This window comes from Ornithodoros turicata, chromosome 3, assembly GCF_037126465.1.
Source record: "Ornithodoros turicata isolate Travis chromosome 3, ASM3712646v1, whole genome shotgun sequence".
In the NCBI taxonomy this organism is placed as follows: Eukaryota; Metazoa; Arthropoda; class Arachnida; order Ixodida; family Argasidae; genus Ornithodoros; species Ornithodoros turicata.
In genome coordinates, this window is record NC_088203.1 from 63117646 (window position 1) to 63136487 (window position 18842).

Here is an 18842-nt window from a genome sequence, read left to right on the forward strand (position 1 = left end):
AGCACACTGGCCTCCACAGACCCATGGTTCTGCAAGAAGTGCATCTTGGCGAGTCGCTAAGCCACGGTGCAGCGATATATTGCAACGAAAGTCCCGATCGGGCACCCACTGCAGCTGCTGTGCACCTTTATTCACATAACTTTTTAGGCCGCTGTTCATAAAAAGGTTCCAAACAGGAGTGTATGTACTGTGTCTTTGTATAAACCACAGGCATTGTAGGAAGCAAACCTCGCAAACTACTAAAGGGGCGACCACAATTTCATGTTTCTCTCCACTTTTTGTTTCTTGCGGGTACGCAAGGCTAGACGCGGGAAGTAGATGGAACAATAATCTGAAGTAAATTCTGACACACACCATCCCTGCGCTTGGCTGGTAAGTGATTGCTTGAAATGGAAATCTTACGCGCACCTATGATGACGCTGCGTGCCTGTTTCATGGCACGTTTCATTCCGAAAGCGAAATCGCACGCAAAGGACGCAAAATGCTGCTCAAGATGGCTGTTTCGTTTTTGCGTTTTCATGATGTGCTGCTCACGAGAATTGCATTCCAACGCATTGGCAGTTATGGCTTCAAATAAAACGAAATCAGCGACTTCGCTTCCGAAATCATACACGAGAGCCAATTCAAGATGGCCGCTTGGAGATTTGCTGCGCCCCATACCGTTTCACGAATGAAACAACTCTCCTGGCACGAAAGCGAAATTTGCGATTTCACAGTTGTCCAAATACCTGACGTACCCGGCGTCAAAGTACAGGGGATACGTCGACCCGACGTATCCCCGTACGAGCGCACCCGAGTACAGTGAAACCCGCGTATAACGATATTGACGGTAATCGCGAATTCCATCGTTATACGGGATACATCGTTAAACGAGAGATAACGTAAATAGCGCGTCCCCGAAAAGTCGCGTGTCACCCCGCGTGTAGCAAAAGAAAAAGAAACAGATGCTAAAAAAAAAACGCGAAGCTGTGTGACATCGCACTGGCTTGGGAAAGCAGCGACCAGAACTCGTGGAAGGAACCAGGGAACATAGCAGGACAACTTCTGGCAACACTACACGTCACCATTCCTAAAGTCGGCTTCACCTAACGCCTGTGTGCTTTAGGTGAAGCTCGCTTTAGAACACTGTCGCGCAACTCGCGGGTGGAAAGCATGTGTTAGGCCTTTTGAATCATCTCGCGAATTTGAGCAGCATTGGCCAAATACGGAGACAAAAAAGTGTTACGACCGACCTCTTTCACTGACAGTAATGGAAAATGAACAGTCACTGTCTATTTTCTTGCCGGAACCAAATTCTTCTTTATTTATTTATTATTTTGGCTTAATTCTTTTGATGTGAATGTCGGATGATGCGAATTTTTTCCGCTATCCCGTGATATTCGTATCGTCGAGATTCTACTGTATCTTATCGCGGCGATTTTCGCCGCGAGGTTACGCGCACGGGACAACGCCCAACATCGTTATACGAGTATTCGGAACCGCGGTCTCCATCGTTATACGCGGGTCGTTTCCTCATAGAAACAATGTATATTTTGACGGTAAAATCATGAACAATCGTTTTACGAGGGATATCGTTATACGCGATATCGCTATCCGCGGGTTTTACTGTACGTCTAGACACGGCGTATGTTTTTTAACGAAACTCATTTGAATTTTTATTTAAATAATGAGCGCCTCCCGCTCATTCACATGGTGTACAAGTTGTAGGCGGTATTGGACAGATACTTGTAAAAAGAGAAAGTTCTTCCATTGGTTTGTGAATTATTTAGCCCGGGGATTTAAATGAGACACCCTGTATATAGTAAAAACAACAAAGGCCCTAAAATGGATACCTGAGGGACCCTGAATGAACAGGCAACTGAGTAGATGATGTTTTGTTAAACTCAGCAAACCACAGGCAACCATTTAGATATGACAAAAGACACCTACCAATTTTACATTTTGGAATATATACAGTGCAACCTATACAGTAACTTTGGATGAGACATATTGTCAAAAGCCTTGTCCAAGTCCAGGAAAACAGTATCAACCTGTTAGCGGAAATTCAAAGATATCGATAAATTGTGTGCAAACTCGATCAATTGAAAAATAGTGGAGTCACCTTTCCTGAGCCATATTGACATCTATTGATAATATGGTGCTTCTCCAAAAAGACAGACATATGACTACTGAGGATATGTTCAAAAATCTTGGAACATGTTGAAATTAAAGATATAGGTAGATGGTTTTCAACCTTAGACTGATGACAATTGTTAGGTACCGGGACAATCTTTGCTACATTCCAAGCATCAGGAATCTTACCAATTTCGTAAACTTTTCTATATATAACTTGTAGGTACAAAAATATCCACTAACGTTTCAGAAAGTCATTCGGAAAGTGGTCTGGTCCTCTTTTTTTTTTCGTGAAGTTTTAGCAAAACAAAACAATGCCAGGCGACAGAGACTTGATGTCAGGTATAGCTGGTACACCATTATAACTGCTGAAGGAATTCACAATGCCATCATATTGCGAGAATGCTGACGTGAAATAACTTAACATTGCTGCTGTTGTGTTGGGGGTGGGAAAAATCAGCAGTCTCTTAACTCTTGAATCAAGGGATTTCTGGCAAAAGCAAGAAGGAGAATGGGAGGCAATCCTCATTGAAATCAATCTTATCTTTAAAAAAAAATGTCATGAAACGAGCACGTGTCATGAAATAGCCATCGCCGAATTGCGCCATGCACACGAGCCGAAACCAAAACCGTGCGCCACAGGAGCGCATGACCTTCGCCGACGGAGGCTGCAAGGCTGTGTAGAGGGCCGTGGACAATGACGAAGATGGCCACGCGCCTGAAGCACCTGCCTCAGTTCCACCGGCGCGGCCATGGAGATAGGCCACCGTCAACGCCTCTCCGTGGCATACCATCATCGCCGGTCGGGGCTCATGTAGAGGAAGACCACCGTCCTCTACATTTTGTGACCCGAACAACGAACACCATGTTCGGAGCAATTCGGCTCTTTACTATCCCAAATTCCTGATGACGCCTTCGACGAGCACTACCACAGCGCTCTATACATGGACCCACCGCCAGCAAACCCCGCTGTTAACGTACCCGGCGCCTTTCCGTCTGCGGCCTCACCGTCCAGCACGGCCCCGCCCACCTCTGCAGCCGTGCAGCATTTCACCGTCCGGCTCACGACGACAGCATCACGTCTGCCCTTCTCCTGTCGACTGACGTGCCGACGCTCACGTATCGCCCCCACCCCCCACGGTACCGATTCGGACGACCGTGCAACGCTCCGACCGGTCACTGGTCATACTATCCTCTAACCGTCCTGCGCTGTGCACGGACCTTGCCACACTCACTACCTGCAACTTCTCTTCCACCTCTTGACGCTCATTCGCAGCCGGCCGCGACAACAGAGCAAAGTGCTCGCCTGCCGGTTTCGGCAGTCGCGGCCGCCGACGCCACGGCCCGCATTAGCCGGTGTCTCGTCAGTTTTCACGGCAGTCCTCACGGGTACGCAGCATCACTTCCTGGGACACTATGAGCTCACGCTCCCGTGCCGGTTGCGGCACCCCAGGCCACGACTCTGACGCCCAATGATTCGCCCTCCATCTGCCTCGCTCATCGAGAGCTTCACGCAACGGGTATTCTGCTGTCCCACGAATTCGTCCAGTAGTGCACGTCATCCACGGCCGCTCTCGCTCTCTCCATCCAGTGTAGACGCCGTTCACCATTCTTCTTCTTTCTCGCCGCTCCGCGTCTGGGGAGGGGAGCACTGTAGCGGGCCGTGGACAATGACGAAGATGGCCACGTGCCTGAAGCACCTGCCTCAGTTCCACCGGCGCGGTCATGGAGATAGGCCACCGTCAACGCCTCTCCGTGGCATACCATCATCGCCGGTCGGGGCTCATGTAGAGGAAGACCATCGTCCTCTACATCTGCATCTTGCCTGCCTTGCATCTAGGCTGCAAAGCAGTTGATCTGGCCAGCAGATGAGCACCTGCTCCAATCATCCTCATCGCTCCAAAGCATGTCTCCGTCTGACGTGGAAGGAGCGCTCTCCTGCCTGCCTTCTCATTCAGCTTGGTTTCGGCTCATTTGCATAGCGAAATTCAGTATTCAAAATATATTAGAGATTCGGTATTGTGTATCGAACCTCGATATTTCAACGCATTGCACATTTCAGGATTTAAAGGGGCCGTAAACAGGTATACAAGGTGCACATTTCTCTGTGTTATATTATTGCAACTTAGGCAGTGAAAGCTCCTTGTAATTACTAGCGCTCAAACCCAAAAGGCGTTTGCATACGGATGAAATATTCACTGCACTCTTTCGCATTATAGCTCCGCCCTACACATCATGTACATCATTTTGACGTAATGCTTTCCTCACCAATTACGATCAAGAGTTTCATGTATGATTTTATTTCACTTTCGGAAATTGACTAGATGAATGTGAGTCTTATTCTATTTAAAATCTAAACAGTTACAACCTCAAACTGGAAAAGAACTGCATTTAATTTAGATATCACACGCGCACTACGTTTTCTGTGCAGTAGCATGCAGCACACTGCAAGCACACTCCGGCGCTACAGTTCCGGAATGTCTGGTGCACAATGGGTCATCTTTGTCATCTTCGAATGGTTCCGACGGCTGGGGTGCCGTACTTTGGTTTGAGCCACGTGGCACCGCGGCACCAGCTCATGTGGCTCAGTGGTTAGCGTGCTGGCCACGCTGCTCACATAATGACTCGGATGTACCCGGGTTCGAATCGTGTCATATGATAGCAGCCCAGTTGACGTTCGAATCAGAATTAGGCACACAGTATTGCTTAGTCCAGCCGGAGATGTTTTAAATGTTGTGACGCTGAATTTTGGAACAACGGAGCGCAAACTGTAGTTCCACAGAAACAAAAGGAGCACTCCGCCTCACAGCTGATAATGAAGCCTGTTTATTGGCTGGAAATTTGAAACGTCACGTCCCTCCAGTGCCTGGAGCTCGGCCCCCCGGATTGGACGGCAAAAGACTACGGTTACCATGTGACGTATGCATGGTGGGGAGAGACACGCGGGTTACTCATCTTTGAAAGCAGTTATATGTGTCACTGAGCTGGCACAAGCCAAACGAAATGTATATTTGGGTATTATGACCTGCGTTCTTTCATGGGGTACCATTATTTGTGAAATGTTTGGCATCGTGTTTACGACCCCTGTAAAAAAATGGATTTGCTTTCAAAGATGGTTGTCTCCCGTTCTGCTATCTTGCTTTTGCCGGAAATCCTCTAATAAAGGAGTTAGTTGATAAATTTTAGTGTATGACTCGTCTTGTAGTTACGTACTGACTTCGAGAGGATGTTTGCCTCGCTGTATAGCTCAACTCTAAAAACCATATATAAGCTGTCCCCTGGCTTTTTTTTTTTTCAAAAAAATTTGTAAAGGATTAAAAAACATCCTGTATATGTATTTGGTAGATTATTAACAGGGTTCCGGGTTTTCCGATTAACCTCAAACTCCGGAAAACATATGAGGGTAAAATGTCCTGCAATTCAGATTTATCCGATAGACTCTGGTTTTTAGGGATCCCAGAATCAGTTGACAATGCTGGTAATGCCTGCGAGTCATCTCAGTGTTGGGATCAGTCAATGAGGTGGCTGTACTCAACCCCAAGGACATCATGCCGTCATTTTGAGCAGTTCAGTTCTACGCCTGGGTTTTTCCTGAGGACTTTGTCCCGTTTTCCTTGTCCTCCACACAAACGGACCAGTTCTTGCGCTCTTTAGTGTACCACTCATTCACATAAGTTGCAAATTTTTCTCCGGATTTCGGATATTATTCAGCCCTACAAAATAAATTTGGAAAAACTCTGATTTCCAGGAAAATAATAAACTACAAAAAACATCCTTTGAACTTACCCCCAAATAAACTCTGATAACCCGGAGCACTAGTTATTAGTTACTTGTTATCACAATAACTGGCTAGCTTGAATCCACTGAATCTTGCCATATGCTGTGCACTCTGTTTATTTTATTTTGCAAAGACTGTGCTGAACCTGACGTTTATCTTGAACAGCCCAACCTCACCTGGAGACTTGTGACGGAAGACCTCTTCGCCAAGTTGCCTTCAGGACAATCGGCACTACTACATGAAGTCACCAAGTCTGTGCAGGCTAGCATTACTTAACTCTAGTTCTCACTTGTTTTCTCATTTGTACAAAGCCCACATTAAACACTCTCCCTGGGGATTACATGGAGACAATGTCAACTGTGATTGCAATGTGTATGTTAATGTAACCCTATGCATATTTAGCCAAGTAAAAATTGCTGACAAAGTATAAGCTGGATTAAATTTGCTATGAGTTACTGTTTGTGCATTTATCCCGTAGAAAGAAATCAGAGGAGACCTAAAGAATAGGGAGTCCTAATTCTAGAACTGACCTCTCTCAACCCATGCAAAGCAAGCAAGCTCTTCTCCTGGCTCACTCTCTCCTGCCACTTACTGCTGCTGGTCGCATACTGTACAGAGGCACTATGGAAGACACGTCGAAGTTGCATGGAGCGACTCACAATACTTGTTTCCGGGGGCTGTGCCATGTCGGGCAGCCCACGCGTGTCAATGCATACCTGCCAACTCTCCCGATTCATCCGGGAGACTCTCGGAATTGGACTGGTTTGCACAGTTGTATGACCGAGAACCGAATCTCCCGGAAAATGCAGCTTCCCCCTCTATATCTCAAACGCCTGCTTTTTCTCTGGCCACACAGACGTAAATGTCAATCCAATACCAGCCAGATTGCCATCGGCAACGCTGCAGGTCTGGTCAACAGTATCATAATCATCATCATCACCATGGCTCTAGTTCTAGCACTGCTAGTTTCTGGGCATTTCCTCCAAGTTTTCGTGCGACAAAGGTGCCTTTGAACTGTTTCTGCCTTGAATATTGCACATCACAGCTCGGTCTAAGCGAAACAAGTATCTACACGTGTTTCTGAAGCCATGCACAGATGAATTGGGATGCGTGATCGTGTCCAGGGAAGGCACCATGTGTTCTGCACAGTTTACGGCTGCGACATCAGGATTCCGCGTGCAGGGTGATAGACATTGTTAGCCATGTTACGTCGAGGAAGCAAAGGAACTACCTTAAATGCCAAGACAAGCAGTGGTAGAGGTCAGTCTTTCCGAAAGCAAGACAAGGACTACGATGTTATCCGCGCGGGCCCTCGCCCTCCGTTTCCCAACTGCCGACAGTGCAAAGCGTACCTCTTTGCAGCGTTGGGAATTGGAAACACAGAGGAGGGTGGGCTTTGAACTAATAGCGAATTCGGGTGGTCATTTCGTAGCAACACGGCCGAGCGCTCGGAAATTGCTGGAACATGTGGATCTGAGCTGGATCACGTGACTGTTGCCACCCAAACACGATTGCTAGAAATCTAGCGGTTTTAGACACTGGGATCACGCTAGGGGCACGATGGTCGCTCCTTTTCCGGTTCCATCGTCTGGCAAACAACATCGTCTGCTAGCGCACTGTTTATGGGCAATGACTGAAATCACTGTCAGTAGAGATGTTTTGAGGCTCCTGGAAGGTCTCTGCAGCGGAAACCTGTCGAGTAAGTGCTGTGAACACACAATGATCCTCGTCGTAACAAAGTTAATTGGCAAAAAGTTGCTATAATAGCTTTGTAAACAGTGTTGGTGATAACGCGTGTCTCTGTGATGATGCGCGGGGTGTCCGGCGTTCGGATTTGTAGTTTGCAAGCCGATTTATGTTGCGTTGCTTACAATAAAAGTGCGCTCCCCCATTATACGGCCCGTAAGTGAGCTAAGTGGAAATAGGTGTACACCTCCATGTGATTGCTTTTTGTAAATGGACTGTAATGCACAATTGGCCGTCCATGACACATACAATATCTTAAAGGTTGTTCTACCCCTTATTTCGTTTTGACAGTTGCGGGGTCATCACAGGGCTTCCCAGAGAATCCTCCCAGCCAGGATGCAGACGAAAACGATGGTAAGTCATGAACTCATGTGGAGAAATCAGGAGTGGTTGTGAGGACAGTAAGAAAGCATGTACCTGGTTGCGTAAACACTTTGCACTCAACTAAAAGTACCCTGTATTAAAGCTGAGTAAAAGTTTGCTCAACACAGCTATATAATACCATTTTAATTTTACCATTCACCAATTTTACCATTAATAATACCATTTAATTTCATCTCAACACAGAAATTCAAAGCAGCAGTGCGGTTGCAAGTACACGTGGAGAGTCAGCCAACAGCACAGGTAATGTATATTGTACAAAGTGAGGTTGTGTTCTGTAGAGAAACATTTCCTCACATGAATGTGAGACGCTAAATACACATACTGTGGCTATTTATAGGAAAGCATTAAGTGTCTGGCATATAATCTGCAAGGTTGATACAGAGTATAGCCAACATCAGTGCAGAGTAGCGCATAGCTAGAAAAATATTTCGGGATGGGTTCTATGAGAACTTTAAATAGGGAGGAGTATTTTCCCCCTTGTTTTCTCCTGCCAAATGCACTACCAAAGGTACGGTTTAAGGGAAAGAGGGAGTTGGACACCCTACAAGGTGTTTTAACTTGATTACGACTTTACACAACTTCATTATGAAGTAGAGGTGCAGTGAAATGTAACGTTTGCCTTTTTTTTCTTTCAGTATCAAAATGCACAGACGGAGAGACAATGTTATTGATGGACTTATACAGTCGTTATAGTACACAGATAGGACCATACACAAAGTTGAAAAGCAAAAACCAAATGTTTGAGTCAATATCCCACGAATTAAACAGGATTCTAAACACAACAAAAACGCCAAACCTGTGCGACGTAAGAACTAAGACAGTAATGAAGAGGAAAAAAAAAAGGCAATAGATAATAGCAGGACATCTGGCCGAAGCAGGCAAGCTGTGCCATATGAAAGGGAATTGGAGCAGATACGCCAAGCAGACGACAGTATACAGCCACAGTAATATGGAATGTTACTGTCGTCAGGAGAAAAGTGCCTCCCTGTGATGCTACCATAGAATGTGGTACACTGCCTTCCACATCACACGAAGTGCCGACAGGGTCAGAAGGGTCAGACAGTGTGAGAGCCCCTGCTGCAACTGAAACAACAGTTACACCAACAGTTAACAGCGGCAACCAACAGCGGCAACAGTTACACCAGAGCCGACTCTCAGTACACCAAGCCACCGCAGGAATCAACCTGGACGAGCCAGAATGGCTGAATTAAAAGCTTTTTTTGAAAAAATGGATGAAATGAATAGGCACAGAGATGAAAGGGAGTGTGAACAAAACAGAGAAAGGCGGCACAAAGAAATTGTGAGACTCCATATGATAAACGCAACTTGATAAGACGTCTGTTAGGAGAAGCAGAGGTACCTTTAGAATGATATATTTTCATATTCCCTCTTTTTCTCCTTGTTTCCCCACATGCAGTGTCTTATTTATATTTCACTCCTTTGCATGCACTAAACTCACTTGCTGGAATGGAATGCTTCAGTGTTTGTCTGTCTGCAGGTCTCTGTGCACTTTTGTCTTAGGAATAATGTTCCTGTCCCTATTTTAGCCCCCGGCGCTCTGTTTTCTAATATTCTGGCAAAAGGTAGTGTCACACTACGTAATCAAGTATAAACTTAGGAGGGACAATACAGATGAACGAAAGGGCTTCTATACTGTGTTGTTCTACCTACTCTTGAGTGACTTACATTTATTGTGCTACCATGTTGACAAGCCACTGACGCTTCAATTCACCAAGGGTGCGCAGCGCAGTTTGCTCTTCCCCGACGTCTCCATCTCCAGGGTCCAGATCTTCTTGGGTCTCCTGGAGACTATCCTCCATGAGGTCATTAGCATCGATGCACAGATTGTGTACAACGCAGCACGACATGATCAACTGACGCATCCTCTCCACTGAAAAAAATTCTACGTCCTTTAGCTGCCGAAATCTTTGCTTTAGAATGCGAAAGGTGTTCTCAATGAGCACTCTTGTGGCACTCAGCTTCGTGTTAAATGTCGACTGCGCTTCTGTCAGGTTTCCATAGTCCTTATATGGACTTATAAGGTATTCCCAGCAAGCATAAGCAGCGTCACCAAGAATGTGGTACCTGCCACCATCACACAGAGAAGGCAGACGTTTTGATATGTTGGACAGTGTGAGGACTCTCCCATCATGGATCTTGCTGGGAAAGCCTGTTGACACGTCCAGAAAACGGCGGCGGTTGTCACAAATTCCCTGGAGTGTCAGTGAGATCGTGTCGTGCCGGTTGACGTACGTGACACCGGGCTTGTGCGCAGGACACCGGATTGGTATGAAAGTGCCATCAATGCAGCCAATGACCCCAGGAAATCCAGATATCTACAAAGGAAGCAGTAGAATGTATAATGTATGGTCTAAACTGTATAGTGTATGGTCTCGGGTGACAGTGCAAGACAAATATAAGCTACGTACATAAGAGCAGGCAATAACATCAACATATGCAATTATTTGAATATGCAGATACAAATGCGCTCACTTTCTCAAATTCTTGAGCCAGGCCCTCCAGATTTTCAGGGAAGCAGATGACTCTGTGTGCAATCTGGCACAAGTAAGCCATTACTCGTGTTAGCATGGAATGCATGCAGGCAGCTCTCACTCACACTAAAGCGTCCAGCCACGTCCCTGATTGATGACTTGTTGCCAGCATACCTAGAAAGACACAAAGTTCATGCCACCAATTGTGTTGTGTAAAAAAAATGCATCCTAATGCACACAATTCAACACCCAGAATCAGTGAGGGGCAAAGTACCTTAAAATGATACTTAAAGTATCATACTATAAGTAAAGTAAGTACCAAGTACCTGGCATCATTAGTACTTCAAGTACAGTACAAAGTACCCGATTCCAAATGTCCTAGGCAATACTTCAAGTACTCGTGAAGTACATTGCCAATTTAATTTCTATCACTTTGCATTTCACTGTTTAGTATCTGTGTCTTGCTTTTTTGGCAAAACTTTAGCGAGCATTCTTTGCAAATCCTCTGAAGCCTAGGTTAAGTGCTAACCCGCGAATATGAACTTAATCAGATGTCATAATTTGCAGTTACATGTAGAGAGGTAATCAGTCAGCTGTGCTGTGATTATGGAAAATAGTATTCCCTGACTGATCCAAGATCACCCGCCTAGTGTGGTGTTCCGGTACTAATCTTCTGCTATAACAGACTAGGAAATTTCAAGAGAAAAAAAAAGTACAAGTCAACAGAGATTATATATTTCTGGGCATTCCTAGCTGCTTTTTGAACCACAACATGTTTAAAAAAATAATATGATGAAAGTAATAAAGGATGAAGCACAATCTAAGCCTTCATTTTTATACGATTGTCGAATGTTCATCATGTAATGCAATCACACATTGCGATATAAAATGATTTTTAATTGCCAATGAAGGAAACAATATAAAAAAAGCATAGAACAACGCATTGGGAGAACTGAAATTACAACTGACCAAGACATTGTGCTGCCGGTTGCAGTGTCATAATGTGTGCGTGTCTTTGTATTCCATTCGTTTTACATAATCATAGAAGCAATGATACTTTTTCAACATTTCAAGCCTCTCAACAATAAATTAATTTGCTTCAACAAATATGCTCTTTAAAAGCACAAAAATCCGTTTTGGTAAAATGTCAGACTGGGACTGTTGGTACTGCATCCCACTAAAAGCGCTAAAGTGATGGCAAAAAGACGAAGACACACAGATAGCGCTATCTGTGTGTTTTCGTTTTCTTGTTGTCATTTTGGCGCTTTCAGTAGGGTGGATTTTTTATAATCTTTTGTGATTTTTTGTCTGGGGTCCAAGTTTGGGTACTTGAGTACTTGATGGGAAAGTACTCGGAAAAAAGTACTTTAAGTACGGTACAAAGTACACGATTTAAAATGTCCTTAAGGTAAAGTAAGTACACAGAAATGTACTTAAAGTACTACTTGAGTGCTTGGTACTTCAAGTACTGCCCATCACTTCCCAAAATGCCTAGGTGCACATCATGTGCCTGCAGGGTGCTGCTGAAGGCAAAAACTTTCTAGAAAAAAAAAAAAGTTGGCACTGAGTGCTACTTACCAGCTTATATCTTATACAAAGTGCTACAATAAAACGGGGTACTGTTGTCGGAAATTATTTAAATGAACTGCCCTACAATGCTCGTTTTCGCCGTGTTACACGTAATACGTACGTACCCACGTACGTATACGTATGCGCACGTACGTACGTATACGTACGGCTCCACCGTGTGTGAGGCGCATCGGGTATACGTCTGATGCGACGAACCCTGTTACCGATGTTTCACAGACGTCCCGCCTTAACCGAAAGTTCCTCCTGAACTGTTGACAAGTTCATTGTCGTTATATTACACACAGCCACTGAGCATGCTCACTGCATACCTCTTCATCACTGTACGACTGCACTTTACCTTCGACGAACCCCTCTACTTTTGGTCTTAGTTCAGAGGGACGAAACGCCCGGAAGGCGTTCGCGAAGGACAGCACATCTTTCTCGAAATCGTTCCCGCTATCGTCATCAGACTCTGGTGAACAAAAAGGCGGAAGAAGAACTGTTCCCAGTTCATGGGACAACGATATTCCTGCACTTTTCGAACTTTCTATTCCCTCCGCCATGCTGAACTGCGCTTCAACGGTTCCTTCGTCTGCTAACTTCGGCGCTGGCCGTGTTGATGCGGATGTGACGACACCGGATATAGTTGAGCAATCCGCTGCTGCATCGTTTTGAGACCGGGCAAAAAAAGTGCTAGCTTGCAGATCCCGAGCGCTCGGAAAGCGCCACGCGAACATGCGAGATTGCTTCGTTTTGACCAAGCGAACATGACTGCTCGGGATCTTGCAAAAACAAATTGCTGCGAAATGACCCGCCATAAGTTGACTGCAATTGTCGGTTAAATGGGAAACCGCTCACAAGAGCTCATGATATGCGCTGATCTGACCACAACGATGTACAACTGTGAATGATGGTTCTGACGTATTATGCGAACTACTTTTTCATGACTCGTTAACTAACTCGTTCAACAACTATCATGTTTAAGCTCTCCTGGAATGTCCAGATGGGCTTTTGAATTTCAGACACATAACTGAGGTAGTGCTGAACGAGTAGTGTTTCATGTGAGGGCAGTTCAGCATCGCGAGGAGAACAGAAACATAGTTTGATGTCTTCACGTTCTTTTGAAAAAGTGTCAGCCTTGTCACAGCTTGACACCCAGATAATTTCTGGGAGAGCGCAAAGTCTGTTGCTGCAAAACCTGTGCCTGATGTGCCTGCTGGGGTCAAGTGTGCTCCTGCTACATAACATAAGCAAATAAAAGCCTCCCAACATCGGCTTTCTCCTACCCCCCCCCCCCCCCCCCCCCCCGATTTTGAAATCTCCCTAATTTGGATGTTCCCAAGTTGGCAGGTATGCAATAGCGTCCCACCCTCCATGGAATTTCGAATTTGACTCCACCGCTAATCTTCTTCGATGCTCCAGTAGCTCTCTCGAATATCCTTGTGTTTGCTAACCAAGAGCGAGGGAGGCTCCGCCTCCTGGATGCGGGCCAATAGGAGGACGCGGAGGGCAGGCACTTCCCAAGCCTCTGCTTTCGCCCAAGAGATCGTGCAGCGTTACCGTTTCGTGTGTCGCAAGGCTTCTGCCATGGCGCACCAATCAACCAACTGCTTCGCCGTCCGTTAACTAGAAGCTGCCGCTGTTTTGCCTGCCGCAAGACTTCTGTCATGGCGCACCAATCTAACCGACGGCTTCGCCGTCCGTTAACCGGTGTACGCGCGACTCCAGCTTGGCCTCGTTCCCATGTTGACGGACGGCGAAGCCGTTGGTTAGATTGGTGCACCATGACAGAAGCCTTGCGGCAGGCGAAATAACGCTGGCTACACTCCTGTCTAAGCCTCGTTCAGCAGTTGATTAGATTGGTGCGCCATGGCAGAAGCCTTGCGCCACGCGAAACAACAGTAACGCTGCACCATCTCTTAGGCGAGAGCAGAGGTTTGGGAAGTGCCTGCCCTCCGCGTCCTCCTATTGGCCGTCATCCAGGCGGAGCCTCCCTCATTCTTGGTCAGCAAATGCAAGGATAGTCGCTCTCTTGATTGCTCGGTGCTGGACTTTAGGGGTTTTTGGGTTCCTCTCATGCCGCCCTTTCATCTGATTGCTGTTTCCTTCGATTGTGATCATCTTTTAGTTTCATATATGCCGACATTCTGGCAAAATTTTTATATTTCAACTTCGTAAATTTATAAAATATTGGTTATTGTTGCTGAAGCCGATATTGCTTAAGGTCTAGGTGGAACCTCTCCAGCGCTTTCCAATGACACCTCGATGGGCGTCCTAGCTTCACGCGTTCGATAGACTGCCCGCAAAGTACGCTGTCTATATTTCCGTCTCCCTTGCAAGCGCCTGCCGCACCCAGAAATTGTGTCAGCCGCCGCAATGACCTTGTTAGCTAGAATCTTACACATGTCAGCTATCTCGATTTAGCCGATTGGTTGCTATCGGTTTAATACTCGTCGAGTTATTGCGTTATGAAATTTGGCATAGTTTCATTGCATCGTAAATTTTGACCTGGCTACAAAACTGAACTTACAGATGTTTTCACATCAAAAAGTGTGCCATCTACAACAAAAATCAGACTAACCTGCAACTCGGAGAACAAGGAGCAGTCGAAACAGGGACGAAGACACAAGAAGACATACAACCAGAGGCTCCACTATCAACAAGTGTTTACTGTACAGCACAAGCACATATATAACCAAAGGTAGGGAGGGGAAAGGGGCATAAATGGGACAACACGTGGGGCCATAAAAAACACGAGGAACAACCGGATCTAACTACTCACTTCCACCTTTCAGTCTACATTCCAGGAAACAGAACTCTTCCCTTGTTAGCGATATTGACGGCTCACTGGCGCATTTATCAGACCCGTACTTCATTATCAAAAAGGCCTCAGGGTGTAGAGGGTGTACAAGTCGGGATTTATGCCTCTCGGTACCAGACCTAAAAGAGGGTGTTGCGTGCCTAGTGAAGACTGAGGACAAAAGGAGGACTGGAATAAAAGTGGGCTTCAGAAGTATTTCGGATAAGCTGAGGCAAGACGACTTGAGATTGTTGGAAGCGGATAAGGATGGTTGCTTTGTCTTATTGACTAAAGGGATGTATCAGGAAAAAGCAGGTCAGGCCTTAGTAGAAAACTTTAAGGTATCCAAGGAAGCAGGGGTTAGAGAAACCGTTATACAAATATGCAAGGACCTAAAGTTGTTTTCTCTAGCAAAAAGAATTGGGAAAATAAAGAAGGATGTTTTGGGGGTGCTTTTCACTGCTAAGATCCATAAGCCTCTTGTTCCGTTCAGACCTGAAAGGGGAACTTGGCAAAATAAGCTAGGTGCGTACATTCAGAAAGACCTGTGCAGTTTACAGATTGTGGATCCGTTTAGAGTACGTGACTCCATGGAAGTTGTGGAATTTTTGAATGCAAATGAAGGGGTCACCTTCAAATTTATGTCGGTTGATGTAAAGGACTTATATTACTCCCTTCCTACTGAAGGTTTGAAGTACTGTGTAAAGCTTTGCATTGAACAGAGTGGTGTTGTTGGCTTTCAAAATGAGTGTGGCGTTAGTGTTGATGACTTTGTAGAGTTACTCATGCTGTATCTAAAGTCGTTTAGGGTCTTTTTTTTTGGCGAGCAGATTTATACGAAGGCAGAAATAATAGGCGATGTCAAGTTGCCGGTGGTGAGTAAATCAAAGAGTGACATTAAACGGTAGGAACAACTTATTTATTTACACATTGTAAACAAGACTTTCGTGCACGAGACTGCACTTCTTCAGGTAACCTGAAGAAGTGACCTTTTACATTCCACAAAAGGACACCTATATATGCTTCTTCTCGCACTCTTGCGATACCTTCTCTTGATTCGTTAACCTAACGAGTGAAGACAACTTCGAAAACGACTTAAAAACTACCGGTACCCCAAACCTTTCTGCCAATTTTTTAAAATGATGCGACGTTTAATGAATATATGGAATCACCCCCGGTCTACCTTCCATTCTTATATGGGAACTCTTTTGACCCTTAACCTCTGTAAGCAACCTACGGAGGATCATCAGCAGTACCTGCCGAGGAAAACCAGCTTCCTCGAGGCGGTTCAACTGTAGCACAACGCTTTCAGACATGGTATGCACACAGGATTTCTGGAGGGCCTTCCTAACACAGGTCACTCCTATCCCATTCTTTACTACTTTTGAATGGGTCGACCCAAAGGGTAACACAGGTTTTCTGGACCTTTGTTTGTATTGCCAACATATATGCTCTGAGCCTCCAGAAATACATAGGTCAATAAACTGGAGCTTGCCACCTACGGGTTTTTCATGCGTAAATTCCAAACCCTGTCCAAATGAGTAAAACCATTTAGAACTGCATTTTCGTTCAACTCACTATCAAAAAACAGAAGAAAATCATCTACAAATCTAAAAACCTTCTTTACACCTAAATTCTGCTAAGATTCATAGATGCTAACATCAAACTGCCCCCAAAAAATATCTGACAAAAGCGGAGCAATGCTGGACCCAAAAGACACCCCAGATTTCTGAGTATAAATCTGCTCAAAGAGTGATATTACACGGTAGGAACAACTTATTTATTTACACATGGTAAACAAGACTTTCGTGCACGAGCACTGCACTGCACTGCACAAGACTGCACTGCACTTCTTCAGGTAACCTGAAGAAGTGCAGTCTCGTGCACGAAAGTCTTGTTTACCATGTGTAAATAAATAAGTTGTTCCTACCGTTTAATGTCACTCTTTGATTTACTCACCACCGGCAACTTGACATCGCCTATTATTTCTGCCTTCGTATAAATCTGCTCGCCAAAAAAAGACCCTAAACGACTTTAGATACATGAGTAACTCTACAAAGTCATCAACACTAACGCCACACTCATTTTGAAAGCCAACAACACCACTCTGTTCAATGCAAAGCTTTACACACTTTACTTCAAACCTTCAGTAGGAAGGGAGTAATATAAGTCCTTTACATCAACCGACATGAATTTGAAGGTGACCCCTTCATTTGCATTCAAAAATTCCACAACTTCCATGGAGTCACGTACTCTAAACGGATCCACAATCTGTAAACTGCGCAGGTCTTTCTGAATGTACGCACCTAGCTTATTTTGCCAAGTTCCCCTTTCAGGTCTGAACGGAACAAGAGGCTTATGGATCTTAGCAGTGAAAAACACCCCCAAAACATCCTTCTTTATTTTCCCAATTCTTTTTGCTAGAGAAAACAACGTTAGGTCCTTGCATATTTGTATAACGGTTTCTCTAACCCCTGCTTCCTTGGATACCTTAAAGTTTTCTACTAAGGCCTGACCTGCTTTTTCCTGATACATCCCTTTAGTCAATAAGACAAAGCAACCATCCTTATCCGCTTCCAACAATCTCAAGTCGTCTTGCCTCAGCTTATCCGAAATACTTCTGAAGTCCACTTTCATTCCAGTCCTCCTTTTGTCCTCAGTCTTCACTAGGCACGCAACACCCTCTTTTAGGTCTGGTACCGAGAGGCATAAATCCCGACTTGTACACCCTCTACACCCTGAGGCCTTTTTGATAATGAAGTACGGGTCTGATAAATGCGCCAGTGAGCCGTCAATATCGCTAACAAGGGAAGAGTTCTGTTTCCTGGAATGCAGACTGAAAGGTGGAAGTGAGTAGTTAGATCCGGTTGTTCCTCGTGTTTTTTATGGCCCCACGTGTTGTCCCGTTTATGCCCCTTTCACCTCCCTACCTTCAGTTATAAATGTGCTTGTGCTGTACAGTAAACACTTGTTGATAGTGGAGCCTCTGGTTGTATGTCTTCTTGTGTCTTCGTCCCTATTTCGACTGCTCCTTGTTCTCCGAGTCATGTACCAACAAGCCCATCAAGCTACTCTAGTTAACGTGCAACTGTTGCCTCTGAAGCGATTTGAGCGCCTCGGGACAAGACCAGTCGGACAAGAACTGTATGCACATGTATGGGAGAAGTGATAATGGCCATTGCCAGACATGCTATAAGAAAATGGGACCGCTGGGGAATCTAGAAAGATATTCAAGTATTAATTTATGGTGTGCCCATGAACGACATAAGTCTGGGTGGTGATGCACAGCAAATTCTACGAAAGACAGTGCAATTCTGCAAGAACAAACAAAAAATATTTTAAAAAATTAAAAATATTTTTTGAGAGGTAAACTGAAAGCTGCTCAAGTGACACCAAAAAGGTGCAAGTCTTGCTCGATAACGTTGAAAGAACATGAAGAGGAAGTGGTGTTGTCCTGAAGTGGAGTCCTGACCGGCGATGATGGAATGTCCCAGCGGGCAGATGTTCGTGGCCTCACGCTAGGATTGTGCCCGTAGTTCGTCTGGCAGGCGCAGTGGCGCGCGGCATCAGAGGAGCGTCATCGTCGTCCATGGGCCGCCATGTCCATAAAACATGATACAAGGGATAAAGATCGCAATGGCGATCAGCACAGAAGAGAGCATGATATAGAGTTGAGAACACTGGCACCCGGAAAGGGATAGCAGATAAGCAGGGCCGGCGGAGAAGTTACGGGCCCCGAGGATGGGTCATGCCCGGGCCCCCTTCTCACGTCTCGATAACATAGTCCAAGTATTTCTTCTTTATATGATCACGACGGGCCCAGGGTCATGCAGGTCCCGAGGCACCATGCCCGGCTGCCCCCCCCCCCCCCTCTTGCTGGCCCTGCAGATAAGTACAGTCAATGCTACCATTAAGGAGCTTGTACAAGAATAACTGTCTAACATTTTTGCATCTGAGAAGT

The 18842-nt window shown here is 45.4% G+C and overlaps 2 protein-coding genes across 6 annotated transcripts in view; one reads left to right on the top strand and one right to left on the bottom strand.

Annotated features, from left to right (window-relative positions):
- The window catches only part of LOC135388537 (transient receptor potential cation channel subfamily M member 2-like), a 408615-nt gene extending 399212 nt beyond the window's left edge, over positions 1 to 9403 (top strand). For 2 of the 5 annotated variants that reach the window (XM_064618137.1, XM_064618136.1), the window contains exons 30-31: positions 7928 to 7990; positions 8204 to 8352. In XM_064618137.1, coding sequence (XP_064474207.1) covers positions 7928 to 7990; positions 8204 to 8332 — 192 coding nt within the window. In that variant the 3' untranslated portion in view covers positions 8333 to 8352. Of the gene's footprint in view, positions 1 to 6055; positions 6248 to 7927; positions 7991 to 8203; positions 8353 to 8655 lie in introns of those variants that run through there. The other 3 variants (XM_064618138.1, XM_064618135.1, XM_064618139.1) reach the window with 3 other exon arrangements.
- Positions 8138 to 11489, bottom strand: LOC135389562 (uncharacterized). The gene is made up of 5 exons (XM_064619598.1): positions 11482 to 11489; positions 10638 to 10686; positions 10514 to 10576; positions 9707 to 10356; positions 8138 to 9103 (listed from the first exon to the last, which is right to left on the bottom strand). The coding sequence occupies exons 1-4, from the start codon at positions 11487 to 11489 to the stop codon at positions 9709 to 9711; spliced, it is 768 nt and encodes a 255-aa protein (XP_064475668.1). The 3' UTR covers positions 8138 to 9103; positions 9707 to 9708.
- Positions 11490 to 18842: the final 7353 nt, after the last annotated feature.